Source organism: Genypterus blacodes, unplaced genomic scaffold, assembly GCF_046128005.1.
Source record: "Genypterus blacodes isolate CSIRO-AG114 ecotype Tasmania unplaced genomic scaffold, CSIRO-AGI_Gbla_v1 ptg000157l_1, whole genome shotgun sequence".
In the NCBI taxonomy this organism is placed as follows: Eukaryota; Metazoa; Chordata; class Actinopteri; order Ophidiiformes; family Ophidiidae; genus Genypterus; species Genypterus blacodes.
Window position 1 is genome coordinate 892501 of NW_027466958.1, and position 15000 is coordinate 907500.

The 15000-nt window shown below is 49.9% G+C and overlaps 2 protein-coding genes across 6 annotated transcripts in view; both read right to left on the reverse strand.

The window, feature by feature from the left end:
* Nucleotides 1-4844, reverse strand: part of LOC143013614 (platelet-derived growth factor subunit A-like) — an 8574-nt gene extending 3730 nt beyond the window's left edge. Inside the window, exons 1-4 of the mRNA XM_076167301.1 lie at nucleotides 4171-4844; nucleotides 3801-3897; nucleotides 764-871; nucleotides 411-604 (exon numbers count right to left, since the gene is read on the reverse strand). Of these exons, the coding sequence (XP_076023416.1) occupies nucleotides 411-604; nucleotides 764-871; nucleotides 3801-3897; nucleotides 4171-4233 (462 nt within the window). The 5' untranslated portion in view covers nucleotides 4234-4844. The remainder of the gene's footprint in view (nucleotides 1-410; nucleotides 605-763; nucleotides 872-3800; nucleotides 3898-4170) is intronic.
* A 5281-nt stretch (nucleotides 4845-10125) lies between these two features.
* The window catches only part of pla2g6 (phospholipase A2, group VI (cytosolic, calcium-independent)), an 8422-nt gene continuing 3547 nt past the window's right edge, over nucleotides 10126-15000 (reverse strand). Inside the window, exons 8-19 of one of the 5 annotated variants that reach the window (XM_076167302.1) lie at nucleotides 14968-15000; nucleotides 14435-14551; nucleotides 13814-13904; nucleotides 13351-13514; nucleotides 12934-13084; nucleotides 12430-12569; nucleotides 11958-12035; nucleotides 11725-11879; nucleotides 11594-11645; nucleotides 11272-11387; nucleotides 11114-11187; nucleotides 10126-11027 (exon numbers count right to left, since the gene is read on the reverse strand). The exon at nucleotides 14968-15000 is cut by the window's right edge and continues 76 nt beyond it. In XM_076167302.1, the coding sequence (XP_076023417.1) occupies nucleotides 10883-11027; nucleotides 11114-11187; nucleotides 11272-11387; nucleotides 11594-11645; nucleotides 11725-11879; nucleotides 11958-12035; nucleotides 12430-12569; nucleotides 12934-13084; nucleotides 13351-13514; nucleotides 13814-13904; nucleotides 14435-14551; nucleotides 14968-15000 (1316 nt within the window). In that variant the 3' untranslated portion in view covers nucleotides 10126-10882. Of the gene's footprint in view, nucleotides 11028-11113; nucleotides 11188-11270; nucleotides 11388-11593; nucleotides 11646-11724; nucleotides 11880-11957; nucleotides 12036-12429; nucleotides 12570-12933; nucleotides 13085-13350; nucleotides 13515-13813; nucleotides 13905-14434; nucleotides 14552-14967 lie in introns of those variants that run through there. The other 4 variants (XM_076167304.1, XM_076167303.1, XM_076167305.1 and 1 more) reach the window with 4 other exon arrangements.

Below are 15000 nucleotides of genomic sequence, written 5' to 3' on the forward strand. Positions count from 1 at the left end.
CAGCAGTTTTGTAACGACACAATGGTCTGCTGTTTGTCACACCTTCAGAATGTTTGCGTATGTGTGAGTCAGCTGACGGTTACAGGACGTGACAGACACCGCACACAAGACATGAGGCTGCAGTGTGTTTGTGATGGTCTGATGCAGAAATCCGTCTTTTTTCTCTTCTTGTCTCACACACACATACGCACATTCTGTGTCATCACAGGCAGCTGAGATTGCATACCACAAATGTGTGTAGCAGATTGGATGGCGAGCTAAACACAAAGCGTTCTGTGAGCGTTTACACCCGCTGATAAACAATAAAGGCAAACTAACTCATCTCTCAGCAAAGATTCTCCACAAAGAGACTTTTCAAAGCGGTGTGTGTGTGTGTGTGTGTGTGTGTGTGTGTGTGTGTGTGTGTGTACCTTGACGATGCGGTGGTGCTTGCGTGACGGCAGGCAGCGCATGTTGCTGGTGTTGCAGCAGCCGGTGCAGCGTTTCACCTCCACACAGGCCGGCCAGATGATGAAGTTGGCCGAGGTGGCGTCCACTTGGCTCCTGGGGATCTCATAGATCACCGTGCGCACCTTACACACTGCCGGCAAGGCCTCTTCCACCACTGGAGGAGGGCAGGAGGGGTCAAAGGTCATGCAACCATATCACAACACCACAGCAGTGAACACTCAGCAGCAAAGATAACATCCATATACTATAACTTTCACTCACAGTATGTTCATACTGCAGTGTGTGTGTGTGTGTGTGTGTGTGTGTGTCTCACCCGTGCTCCTCTTGTGTCTGCTGTGTGTGTGTGATCTCTTCAGGTCGTTGTAGCTGTGAGAGAAGTCCTTGTGGAAGTCATGTTTAGTCTCCTCGATCACGTCGTTCTCTGCAGACAGACAAAACACAGACACACACACAGACACACACACGTCATACACTTGGTGTAAACAATCCCATTCAGAAATGTTCCCAGCTCCCCACATCAAACACACACAGTATGTGAAGAAACCAAATGACCCAAGACCCAAACTGTTGGAGTGAAAGAATTCTAATGTGATTAAATCTCCACACAGACACCAATGAGAGAAGTTCAAACGCTTCATTCAGTTCAGATTCTCTGGCTGCTGCAGCTTTAAGCATCATCTCGCTCCTCACCACCTGTGAACTCCCCAATCTGAGAAGTACTGTGGATACTTTACTGGTGCACGCTTTTATTTATCTTAGGTTAAAGGTTTAGTCTGACTGATGTGGCTGAGCAAAGGTCAGAGAGTCAAGAGAAGGTTTCAGGTCCATCTTCTGTGGACCATGGATGTCCACAAACATCTGATGGACACTGGGCCGTTTGTCCTGTGCTGAAGGGACAAGAGACTTAAGGGTTTTGACCTAATAGTGAGAGAAATCACCAGGGTTCATCCTCTGGGGAAGATGAGCACCCCAGAGCAGACTGAATAAAAAACAAGGTCACTAGTTCTTAAGATTCATTGTCCTGAAGTGTCAATCAATGTGGTTCAACCCAATGACAACATGTTGCCTCCATGTTTGAGCTGACACCAAACTTTACCCACAATGCTGTGTGAGTCTGGGTTGGGGTTTAAAAGGGGAGCAGAGAGCAGTAATTGGTTCAAGAGGCAGACAGGATCGTCTGCCAAGTGTCTCCTGATCAAAGCTTCATCTTAACCAGGTTACTCTAATCAGATTGAGATGTTTCTATGTGTCAGTCACTGAGGAGCTCCCTGAGGTCACGCCTGGGCCCAGTGTGTGTGTGTGTGTGTGCTTGTGTGTGTGTGTGTGTGTGTGTGTGTGTGTGTGTGTGTGTGTGTGTGTGTAACTAGACAACGATAATCAGGTGTTTCTTGATAGTATCATTAGATCAACACATCACACTGCCAATCCTCAGGATCCCTGCAGACTTGTTCATGTGCAACTCATGGATCTGCAAACATTGTGTGTCTGTGTGTGTGTTTGTGTGTGTGTGTGTGTGTGTGTGTGTGTGTGTGTGTGAGAGAGAGAGAGAGAGAGATTCACAGAAATCGGTACGAACAATGTCTGAGCAGAAACCTCACACTTTCTTTGGAGGTGCGTCCCTCTCTCTGCCTCTCCATCTCACTCTCTCTCTCTCTCTCTCTCTCTCCCTCTCTCTCTCTCTCTCTCTCTCTCTCTCTCTCTCCCTCTCTATGCCTCTCCATCTCACTCTAACTCCCAGTCTCTCTCTCTCTCTCTCTCTCTCTCCCCCCCCTCTCTCTCTCCCTCTCACTCCCAGTCTCTCACTCTCTCACTTTCAGTCTCTCACTCTCTCACTCTCAGTCTCTCACTCTCTCTCTCCCAGTCTCTCGCCCTGACATGCAGGAATTTCAGCATGAATTATACATAGCAACGCAGCAGCCTTCCAGCGGGCTCTGCTCTCAAACCAATAATGGGCAGAATGACAACAGCATAATGAAGAGAGCCACTTGACCCCCGCCGGGCCGGGGAGCCGTCACACTCGACATTTGCATCTCAATGATGCCAGGATTAATGGTGGCACCGCTCAGCGCAAGTAGACGTGAAAAATGAATCGAGCGAGGAGGAGGAGGAGGAGGAGGAGGAGGAGGAGCAGAGGAGTTTACGGTCGGGCGTGAATACGATGAAGCAGCCACTTCCTCCTGTTTCCCCTCAGTCAGGTCTGATTTATAAGCAGTGATGTTAACTGGGTTTGTTAAAGACCATCAGTTAGAATTACAGCCTGTTTGCCTCCGGCTGAATACTTTCCTTTACATTCTCAGATGTAGTTGCACTTCTTCGTGTCAGTTTATCTTTAAAGTGATGTGCTGGCAAGCTTCCAAACTTTCATTCTTTTCAGGCTAATTACATCCAAACTTTGTCCCTGACATCGTTTTCTATCCTTACCAGATCCTTACCTTAGAACCCGGAACCCTCTGTATGTTGTCATGGATCTCTATGCTACAGTAACTTCCGGGTACCTACTCTCTTCAGCCGCCCCATAATGTGACGTAACAAAGAGTAGAAGAAGAACATAGATTTCTGTTTGGGAAGCCACAAGATAGGCCTGTTTTTGTTGTTCTATCTTTCTTCTATCTTTGTGCTTTTGGATCCATTCCCAGCTCTGACCTGCAGGACCTGCCCGGGAAGGGAACAGCAGATTGTGTATCACTTCAATTGGGGCGTAATAAAGTTGTAGTGTTTGTGTAAAAGGAACAAATGCTGCTTGTTACCACGTTTAACAATCAGCACAAACTTAAAATGAACAACATCCACCTCTGCACCTCTCTCCTGTTTGGGCCTGGAACATGTGGGGCAGGCTGAAAGGCACAAAATTAACTTTGTCCCAGAGTTCAGGGAGGGTGTTAGGGAGCAAAGACAGGGCCGCTGGTCTCCTAGCAACGTCCGGCGAGGCATTTCAGTAATGAGACGAGAGGACAGCATCCTCTTACTGTGCACTGAACCAGATGCAACTAATACCTCAATTCAAGTGTGTGAAGGGGGGTGGTGTGTGTGTGTGTGTGTGTGTGTGTGTGTGTGTGTGTGTGTGTGTGTGTGTGTGGGAGAGGGAGCAGCCATGCGGGCCTCTGGTGGGCGCGGCTGAGGTCTGTCCGCCCGTAACCATGTGCTCACTTCAGCTTTTAGTGTGAAACGCTCAGGTGTGTGAGGTTCATCAGTATTATTATGGCTGCAGGTCTGAGCCACGAGGTCCCGGAACCTTTAAGCGAGTATCTGAACATCATGTAGTAGTTTTCTGAATACCTTCATCATTATGAAAAGACTCAGTAATGCATCTGCTACGGATGAGGGAGGCTGCGGTCTCATGAGGCCTTTACCTACGGAGTCAAGCTCTAGCAGCCGCTGGAGGTCGCTGATGCTGCGGATCTCGCTGCGGGAGAGCCGCTCCAGCAGCTCCCGGGGCAGAGGAGACTCCTGTGGGCACAAAGTCAACCGTCAAGTCCATTCACAGCAAAGTCCCGCAACAACAAAACATGCATTAGAAAGCGCAGTGTGCACAGGTGGTTCTCTTTAAGCCTAGTTGCTGAATTGATCTCAAAGTGACAGAACAAATGGCTCTCTGCGCGTAATTACGCAGCGAATCCAGTTTGAATCTCCTGAACGCGTTGTTATTACCACCAATAGTAACTTGAATGCGTGTTTAGAGTCGGAGCAGAGGCGCAGCGGTGACTTTTGCGTGCGTCTTACCTCAGCAGCGGTGCGTAACAGGCACAAGCAGCCGGCGAGGAGGTGGAACACGGCGGCTCTCATCTCCCTTCAGGTCCGCTGAGCGCGCACCGGGACGAGGCGAAGGTCCAATGCAGGAGCCGGGCTTTCGCTCCCAGGTCCCCTGAGCCCAGAACCATCCCTCCACCACGGCCTGGATGTGCGCGTCGATCCCAGGCGGACAGGAATGAAAGGTTCCGCTCCTGAAGGAAATGCTTGTGCAGTGGAGAGGAAGGAGGACGCGCCTGCTGCTCCTCCGTGGAAGTCACTGGGATCAAAATTCAATGATCAGACCTGATTGATGCCCACTTTCTCTTTGCTTTGACATCAGAGGAACAGCTGCCACATGGGGAGGAAAAACAAACTCCGTCAATCTTTCCCTTCGTGTATTATCCCATGTTTTGTTTGAATAAGATCCATCCGTGCGCCCCGCGGGGTTTCGGCATGTTGGCACCTCGTGTGTGCGTCAAAGTTTTACATCCTTAAATGAAAACAAAACCCCTTTTATCCCGCGCGTGAGAAGGAAGAGGCTGATGGACACGAATGGAGGAAAAATGGAAAGCAAATCTCTCCGCTCTGCAGTCCGCTTATGTGTGTGTGATTCTCAGGTCTCCAGGGTGTGTGAGTGAGTGTGTGAGTGTGTGTCTGTGTGTGTGTGAGCGAGTGAGTGGGGTCGGGATGCGCTCAGTCGCAGGATATACGCATGCGCGCTCCCTTGGCACGTAACTGTGAGCGCGCTTTGCATCATTGTTGGATTTAACAGCAGCAGCGCATCAAAACGCGCTAAACTGATTCATTGACTAAACTCACACGCGTCTTGGTGTTTCTGAAGCCAGTTGCATTTGTTAACTTAACTTAAAATCAGGTCACATGCAGGATTTGCTGGAATCCTCCTTCCACCCTGAGTATCTTGTCTCTGTAGCGCCTCCTACTGCTGCGATCGGGACTTCACTTTAATCTTACCACCATTTACCACAGGGAGGGGTCACATCAGCTGTCAATCATGCCTGGTGCTCTTAGGTGGGAGGAGGAGAGGGTGTGTGGTCTGTGTGTGTGTGTCATAAGATTGTAGGAGTAAATCTTTTGCATCTTAATCGTTTAAATCACCAAACCATTTCGACACATGGCAGCACTGCCAAACCTCAGGACATGCACAGACTGTGTGTACGTGCGTGTATGTGTGTGTGTGTGTGGTTGTGTGTTAGATTTAAACCAACACATTGGCCACACACTTGAACAATGCATGCCCAGTTTAATTAATAAACCAAATCCCACACACTCCAGTGGTGTTAAAGGGTTAAAGACGAGTCGGTGCAGTTGTATTGTGAGTCTCACTGAGGGTCGGTGGCTTCCATCCATTTCTTTGTGTTAGAGAAGTAAATTGTGAACTTTGGCCCTTCAGTAAAGCTAAACCTTCACAAAGCAGCACACACATTTAAACATGCGAGTACACACACACACACACACACACACACACACACACACACACAGGAAGTGAGAAGAGAGAGAGAGAGAGAGAGAGAGAGAGAGAGAGAGAGAGAGAATAGTCAAGGCGTGAAAGAGGAAGCAACTGAGGATGATATGGAGGCTGCACACTCTTCCTCTCTCCCTCCGTCTCTCTGGAAGGACCACCCTCCACCTTCACCAAACTCAGGTGCCCACATCCCCTACAGATATTAGAGCTGGTTGTTTTGGTTTCATGGTACACACACACACACACACATATACACTGTAGGGCCGCTGAGCAGACGCTATCCAGCAAACAAGCAACGATCGGCCAAAAGTAAAGCAGCAAGAGGTTAAAAGCCTTCAGGGGCCGGGCGGAGGTTAAGGGAAAACCACGGCTTCCTTCAAACCCGCCGCCGACCATTATTGAAGCCCTTCCTCAAGATCCTCTCAATGGATTCCTCTGTTAAACCCAAAGTCCAGTCAGGCTAAGTCCACTGTGGGACGGCAGCCAGAACCTATTGTGCGATCGCATGAATGTTTGGTTGTTGGCCAACTGTTGGCGACTTATCCTGGATTAACTCTGGAAAAATGCAGGTTTACCTATATCTCATACTGAGAGCACTTTATTTGGGCCTGTGTGGGGAAACACGAGGTCTGCGGCCCTGAGATCAAATCCTAATGTAAGGAGGAAGTAAAGAGAGCGATGTTCTCTCAGACGAGACTCTGCCACCTTATCAGAGCGCTGAGACACAACACGACGCTGTGAGGACTTCCTGTACCGCCGTTAACATCTGCGTGTTCAGATGGGAAAGACAAAGAGCCGCGCTACATGTTTGCTTTAGTAAACAACCAGACGCTCTCAGCTCTAAGTTAAGCACACTGATGTCTAAGGTGTAGGGAAGGGAAATGTAGGTCTCAGGAGGTTAAAAGTCACCAATCCATTTGAACTACTCCACTCCCGATTCAATATAACAATCATGTCTGAACACAGCGCCACCTACAGACACAAGCAGAAACACATTACAACAGCTTTAACCTTTAGTACGTTGACCACCAAAGAGCTGTTTGATCTTCGTCGGGACCTGGGAGTCAAGCGGTGCCGAGCAGAGGATGAGATCAGATATTGCGGCGCTCCGGTGGTAATCTGATCATTCCCCGTGTTGAGGTTAGACACAGGAAACTCTGTGTGTTCTGTTTGGCCCTGGTTCCTGGCGCTTATCTGTCTCCACCTAACGTTCAGATCAACACCCAGTCCAGTGTGTTTGTGCTTTGACTTCTTTTATACATGAAATGGAATCCAAGCCTTTTTGGTTGTGTTCCAGCACACCAATCACCACTCCCCTCCCTACGCACACACACACACACACACACACCACTACTCAGATGTGTTTTCTCTGTAAAGCCCATGGAGCAGTAATGAGCAGTCTGTCAGGTCCTGGTGTCTTCAGCAGATCAGCTCACTGCAGCAGCTATGATGGAAGGATGAATGCATGAAGATCTCATCACTTTACCACTGCAGGGTAACCAGGGGGGGTGGAGCCTGTCCCGGGGGCCACCTGTCAATCAAAGCCAAACACTCCCTCATACTCACGCCTCCATTTGACTTCACACCCTCCATCATTTGACTGTGGATGAAGACTTGAGCTCAGCATGAAGGCCCCAACGCAGGAGCTTCATGTGTTCATGTCAGCAGTAACACTGGATACACTGATTAAGGTGAGGCCTCTCTCTCTCTCTCTCTCTCTCTCTCTCTCTCTCTCTCTCTCTCTCCCTCTCCCTCTCCCTCTCAGCTGCCATTACGTGTTCACGCCTCTTCCCTTTTCCTCTTCCTCCTATTCTATCCTTTCTCCCTCCTGTGCCGGCCATTTGATTTGTGTGATAAGATTACGATCGAAAACAAAAAAAATCTTCTTAGGAGTGTGTGAGTGTGTGGGTGCGCCCAGCTGACAGCTGTTGTGGAGCCGTGAGTGTGAAAGCAGGCGGCGCTGAGCGGTGGAACATTTGATTCAGCGCTGTGTCCGTCCTGATTGTTCATCCTGGTTCTCCTCTGTGGAAACACTGATGTGGCAGTGACAGAGTTAATCCTGCTTTCCATCCATGCATCATCAGGAAGTGATCGTTAACCCTGGAACTTCACACACACACACACACACACACACACACACACACACACACACACACACACACACACAGATGTACAAAAGTAAACTCAAATATATGTTTTGGTGCATTCACACACTTACTGTCCCTCTGTCTCTGCCCTGTGTCTGCTCTGTCCCTGTGTCTCTGCTCTGTCCCTGTGTCTCTGCTCTGTCCTCGTGTGAGAGTTGTGTGACATATTGATGCATACGCACGACATTTAAGTGTTTGTGTTGCCTCAGATACACACAGTCAAGACGCACAAACACACACACGTATACATGCATGTACCATTCAATACATAAGACAGAGAAATATTGACTGACTGACTGACTGACTGACTGACACACACACACACACACACACACACACACACACACACACACACACACACACACACGCACACACACAGCTTTCCTTCCCCTCTGCTCGTCTCTGCTCGTGGTTTTAAAAGATTAAGAGGCCAATTAGTAAAGCTCTCACGACCGTTATTACCACGCTGGGAACTGCAGCGAGGAGAAATCCCCTCGCCGCTTTCCAAAAGACGGATTCCTGCCTCATTGTGGCCGCGCCGAGAGTGAAGGATTGTGGGGCCGAGGCGCTGAGCTGATGTGGTAATTTTGGCTCTGAAACAATGCAAGCCTGTCTGCAGAGGGAGGGAAGCTCCGTGTGTATATGTGTACACATGTGACACACACACACGCATACACGCACACACAGTGGGGTGAGGTGACATCATGGCTGTTGCTCAGATGGAGGAAGCATCAGATTAACGCTTAAATCAGGATGCTGACACAAACAGAGAGGAAGTGACGGCAACATCGTGTGTGTGTGTGTGTGTGTGTGTGTCTGTCTGTAAATAAAAGGATAAACCCCCATCAGTCAGGTTTAGCTTTACATTAAAGGTCCAAACCTATATGTCCTATTTCAGTCAGTGATTTCCCACAATGCCTTTCACCGACCGCCTTTGCTAAATAATACTGCAGATAATAAAAACCTAGAAAAGAGCAAACAAGTAAGTTCCCACGGTGCGTGTTCATGTTTCACGTTGCCTTTGAGCAAAATTCATTTCGTGTGAAATGTGTCTGCTTGCTAACAGCTCACTAGTGCCGCCTACAGGTGCGAGTGACCATTACGTCCCCACGTTACTCACAAGATCCACATTCTGTGCGACATTAGCAAGTCTGTAAATCGACTGCGTGAAGTTTCGAGGCTGTTTCTGGTGGGCGGAGACAATATGCAAATGAGCCACAGCTCCGTTGGCAAGGGACCGTCTGAAAACTTAGCAGAAATGTGTCCAGGCACCATCAGAGGACTTACAGGAGGCACTGATGAGCTCTGTGCTGCGGTGGGAAAGACGTTTCAAACAAACATCGAAGCGGGGCAGCAAGTGTGTTTGCTGCTGTGATCAGTGATCGTCTGCAGGTGTGTGTGCTGTGTGTGTGTGTGATTAAGATTGACAACAGGCAACTGGTCAGAAGAATATAAGAATGAAGTCATTTACACACAAACGGAGGGAACATAAATGATGAGTTCCTCTTCAACGTGTTTGTCATGGTCGTCCTGCATGTAAGTTTGCACACGGTCCCTAAACTGAAGGCATTCACGGTGAGGAACAACGTCACCCCAGGTTGAAACACGTCTGATTCCAATCTGCTGCTCGTTTCTTATTAACGCAGCACACACACACCGATATCTGCAGGAAGAGCACGGAAAAATGTCAAACAGCTGCCAGGAATCAAACCCCCGCGTCAGAATGATGCTGAAGACACTCTGGCAACGTGCATGAAATAACAAGTGTGTGTGTGTGTGTGTTGATAATGCAGGATTATTGTTATTGTCCACAGGCCAAACTCCACTGCAGGTGATAGCAGGAGGAAGACTCTCCTTGTGTTGAGACATGAAGAGGCTTTCATCAGACCGTCGTGTCTCTGCAGACGAGTGTTTAAAGACGTGAGAGGAAACGCTGCACAGGTCTGAGCCGGGAGGAGGAGGAGGAGGAGGAGAGTGGCAGGTGGAGAAGAAAGCAGAGAGAAGACGGGAGACTGAAAGAGGCCTTCAGAGGCTGGAGGTGTGTGTGTAAAGATGGCGCCCTCGAGAGGACAAGCGCTGCACTACCGTAGTTGTCACACACACACACACACACACACACACACACACACACACACACACACACACACACACACACACACACACACACACACACACACACACACACACACACACACACACACACACACACACACACACACACACACACACACACACACACACACACACACACACACACACACACACACACACACAGGGCAGCAGCAGGAACACACAGACCCGTCATGAACGCATCAGTCAGTCATATTTAATATACTTTAACATCATTATTACATGTTTTAATCTTCAAATAAAAAAAAAAAAACCTGAAAAATGTTGAGTTGTGCAGTATTCAGTTTGATCATGCAGGTTAAAGTCTACAAACACACACACACAGAGGTAAGGCAAAGTGGTCCTTCATCATCCTCATCGACTCCACACCCCACAAGTGTCAGTGATCAGACGAGGAAGAGTGAGGAGGAGGAGGATGAGGAGGAGGCAGATCAGTCACTGTCAGTTATGATATCATCGCCTAATTTCTGCAAAAGTTGCTACATTAAAGTTAAAGGTCAACTGGAACAGCAGCAACACCAAATTGGTTTAGAGTGTGTGTGTGTGTGTGTGTGTGTGTGTGTGTGTGTCTCACACAGAGGAGCCATCAAACAGGCGCACACTTCCAGCTACAGGAATACACTCTGTAAACAGACAGTCAGACGCAGCTCAGCTGTAGCTAACCGTCGTCACGGCTACAGTTCCTGAGATAGATGGCGACCCCACAAACAAACAAACAAACGCTCCTCAGGAAATCTACAGAATGTTACAAATGTGTGTGAACAGGCCTGCAGTCATCAGGGCCTTCATCAGTGCAGATACAAACCCTGTACTCTTCACAAGGAGACGACGAGGAAGACGAAGAGGAAGAGAGAGAGAGAGAGCGAGAGAGGGAGCGAGCACACAGGTCAAACACAGCGGCGCCCCTCTGAGTGTCATCAGTCATGTCAGTCTTGTCCTCCTCTCACTTCTCCAGCAGCTGCCTGGCCAGGGCCTGCAGGACCTCCCTCTTCTGGTACATGTACATCTGGGTCTCCCACAGCATGTCCACCAGGATGCCGTCACTCACCTCGTCCAGCATCACCTCATGAGACAGCTGGGGGCTCAGCCTGCAGACCAGAGGCACGGGTTTAGTGTCACAATGCAAAGCACAGAGCGGACGGTGGCGAGCGCAGACGCGGGGCGGCAGGCTGACCTGTGGTAGATGGTGTCGATCATCTCACACCAGGATCTGGCCCGGTCCACCGCACAGCTGTCAGAGTCTGTGCACTGGACAAAAACACACTTCCTGTCACGTTACTGTCAACAAACAAACAAACAAACAAACAAGCAAGCATTGTGACGCAGACTCACACAGTCCACCAGCATCTTGCCCAGCTCCTTGGCTCCCACGATGCTCTTGGCAAACTCCACGGGGTTGGAGGGCCAGAAGACGTCCACAGAGCTGGCAACCACCTGAGGAGGCTTACCTGGAGAGGAGAGAGAGAGAGAGAGAGAGAGAGAGAGAGAGAGAGAGAGAGAGAGAGAGAGAGAGAGAGAGAGAGAGACACAGGTGAGACACAGAGAGCTCCAATGATCTACTACTGTCCAAGAGAGAGAGAGGGCGAGAGCGAGAGAGAGAGAGAGAGACACACACACACACACACACACACACACACACACTTTAGCATCTTACCGGTACCGAGCGAAACCACGATGCCCATCCTCTTCACCTCCCGCCCCCGGCCCTGAGGAAGAGGAGCAGGCGCACCGTAAACAAAGGAGCGCTCACAGGAAGAAGAGATGAAGACTCTCAAGACGACTCACCTCCGCCTTTAACACTTTGTTGCAGTTGTGGATTTCCGCCATGGCGTCCAGCGTGGGGTTGTTGGCGAGCAGCCCGCCGTCCACAAAGCGCCCCATTGGTCGGAAGTAGGTGGGGGCGGCGCCGCTGGAGCGCGCTGCTCTCCACACCAGCTGCTCTGATGGAGGAGAAGGTGAGACGTGAGCACAGGAGACGTTTCCTCTGTGAGCCCGTACTTACCCCAACACACACACACCTTCATCTGCCACCATCCTACGCTTTCTGGGCGGCTCCTCTGTGTATCCTACAATCAACACATCCTCATCCTCCCAGCCTGCAACAAACAAACAACTGCCCCCCATTTGCAACCACGACCATGATGGCGACTCAGCAGGATACGTGTATGACATCATCAACGGTCACAAATACAGATGCAGAAGAAGAAGAAGAAGAAGAAGAAGAAGAAGATGACAACACGCCGCAGATTTGTGTGCTTATCCCATTCACCCGGCTGGAGTCAAGCTAACGACAGCAGATGTTGTGCTTTGGTGTTGGCAGAGGGCCGTTGGTTGCCGTGGTGACAGACTGTCAGAAGAACCAAGAGTGTGATACAGCTGGGACCGATACAAGATTACCAATCGATTGCTACACTTAAAGGGGAAACCTGGGGCCTGTAGACGCCCAAAGGAGCTGAGCTCTACTCAGTGCTTGTGACCAGCTGTAGGTACCGTGTGGTATGGTGAGGGTTTTGAAGGAGGCGCTGGTGGCGTAGGGGGACTCTCTGCCCACACACACAGGGGGGGTGTAGTTCCTGAACATGTGCAGCTCCCCTGGGTGTCTGTCTGCCAGGACGCTGGTCACCATCACCCTGTTCAGAAACAAACAAGAAAGCAGAGGAGATTGAAACAGAGCTGACAGTCAAACAGTCTGACGAGGCGTTCAGGTGCAGCTGCAGCCAACAACTCCTGCTGTGTATCAGCACAAGTCCAGCAAAAACACTAATTGCTAGAACAAAGAAGGCAACGCAGTGGATAAACACAAAACCTTCCTTGTAGGCTTGTGTGTGTGTGTGTCTGTGTGTGTGTGTGTGTGTGTGTGTGTGTGTGTGTGTGTGTGTGTGTGTGTGTGTGTGTGTGTGTGTGTGTGTGTGTGACGCAGCATCTGTGAACGCATCTGAGCTGATTGTTTTCTGCAGATGGACCTTAAAGGGTCTCAGTGTAGCGTTCACTCACCGGGGGTACTGGACGTCGGTCATCTTTGTGTGCTCTCCAAACTCTTTTTTCAGGAAATCCTCCAGCGGTGCCGACACATAGGGTCGCGACCCTCTGAAGACCTGTTCCTTCATCCTGAAGTACAGACAACGCAGGTAGTCCATGGACTTACCTGCACACGGAGAGACAATCAAGCTTCTGTGCCAAACCCTTGTGAGGTGTAAGGGGGGAGAGACACACACACACACACACACACACACACACACACACACACACACACACACACACACACACACACACACACACACACACACACACACACACACACACACACACACACACACACACACACACACACACACACACACACACACACACACACACACACACACACACACACACACACACACACACACACACACACACACACACACACACCATGGACGATAGCGAGGGCCAGGATGCCCCCGGTGCTCGTGCCAGCCACCCAGTCAAAGAGCTCCCTGGTGGGTCGGCCTGCCTCTCTCTCCAGAGCGATGAGCATCTGGATCAACACCAGGCCTTTGATCCCTCCACCATCCAGACACAGCAGTCTGTCAACCCTGCAGACGAGACAGGGCAGGACGGAGGAGAGGAGAGGAGAGGAGGAGAGAGGAGAGGAGAGAAGAGGAGTTCACTTATAGCCTCCAGCATGAAGTAGCTGAGAGATCGTCATGGAGACATACATGCATAGGAGTCATTATAACGTGACGCAGTTCTATTCAGGCTGTTAATGTCCCGTGCATAGCTTCTCTATCTTTGCCCAGTAGATGAACTTGCAACATGGATCCCTGCCGTTCCCTTCAGAAGGCCTCTGGACCTGGACCTGCTGAGAGAAGAGTGCAGAGTCACACCTACTCACTTGTTGTTTCCCGGTTTGAGGCCGTCCACTTGCGTCGCCCCTCTGCTCATGGCACCGATGGAGGCGGCGGCGTACATCATGTCCTGGAACCCTGTCAATCACAACCGCTATGGGTACGGCAGCAACACTGGGCACAGCTGAGACATGGAGCGGATGGAGGAGGGTTCGCTGTGCAAAGTCTGAGAAACTAACTTCGGTGATCGTATGAGAGTGTGGAACATATGATCAACTGTGAGGTGAGGGAAACTAAATGACTTTGTTATACATTCTCAGCTCCAGTGGAGGTCAGTGTGAAGGTCACCTGAGGACTAAAAACACTCCACTCATCAGGAGATCGGATTTATTCTGCAGGATCACGACCCTAAAAGCCCATGGATCAATGAGCTTTAACATTATGAACATTATTCCTCTGCTGCATTTTGCCTGGTGAGCTTTTCACTCAACACAAACCAAAACATTTGAAGAAATTAAACTGTTTCAAAACACAACGGGCATACGAGGCATACGGACCGGAGTCAGTATGGGACGTGACGAGAAATGGAGGGCAAAGGGGATGAAACAGATTGCTGAGAAAGAGATAGAGAGACAGGGAGAGAGAGAGAGAGAGACGGGTGGCGTTACCTATGCCCACAGACGAGGCCTCTGTGGAGTTGGGGGGAGGGCTGCTGGGAGAGCGGGGGAGGCACCGCTGGACCCCTACACTACACAGCATATCCAGCAGTATCTTTCTATTAGGACCTTTCATTTTCACACACACACACACACACACAAGGCAACGGGGTTAGACATGCACACACACACACAGAGTGAGAGAGAGAGCAGAGCAGGTGAGGCATTAGCAGTTATCCATGCAGTCACTACAGTCACCTGCACCAGCAAACCGATGACATCATGCAGTAACTGTGATTGCCGCAAAGTCGCTCACGCTCTTATTGTCCAATCCTAACTCTTTGTGCATTGATTACTCAGTAAAGTGGCAGGAAGACGTGTGAGGCACGTTTAAAAAGAGCGTTATAAACACGCCGCATAGCACACGGGAATAAAGCAGCTGTAAATGTGTCGACAAACAAACATACACAACACATGTCATGCATGAGCTTCACAAGCTAAAGGTGAGGGTGTTTCCCTCTCTGGCCCCCTGCTGTGCCTCTCACCTTTGCTGGTCCGTGCGGCGATGAGCCCGGGCG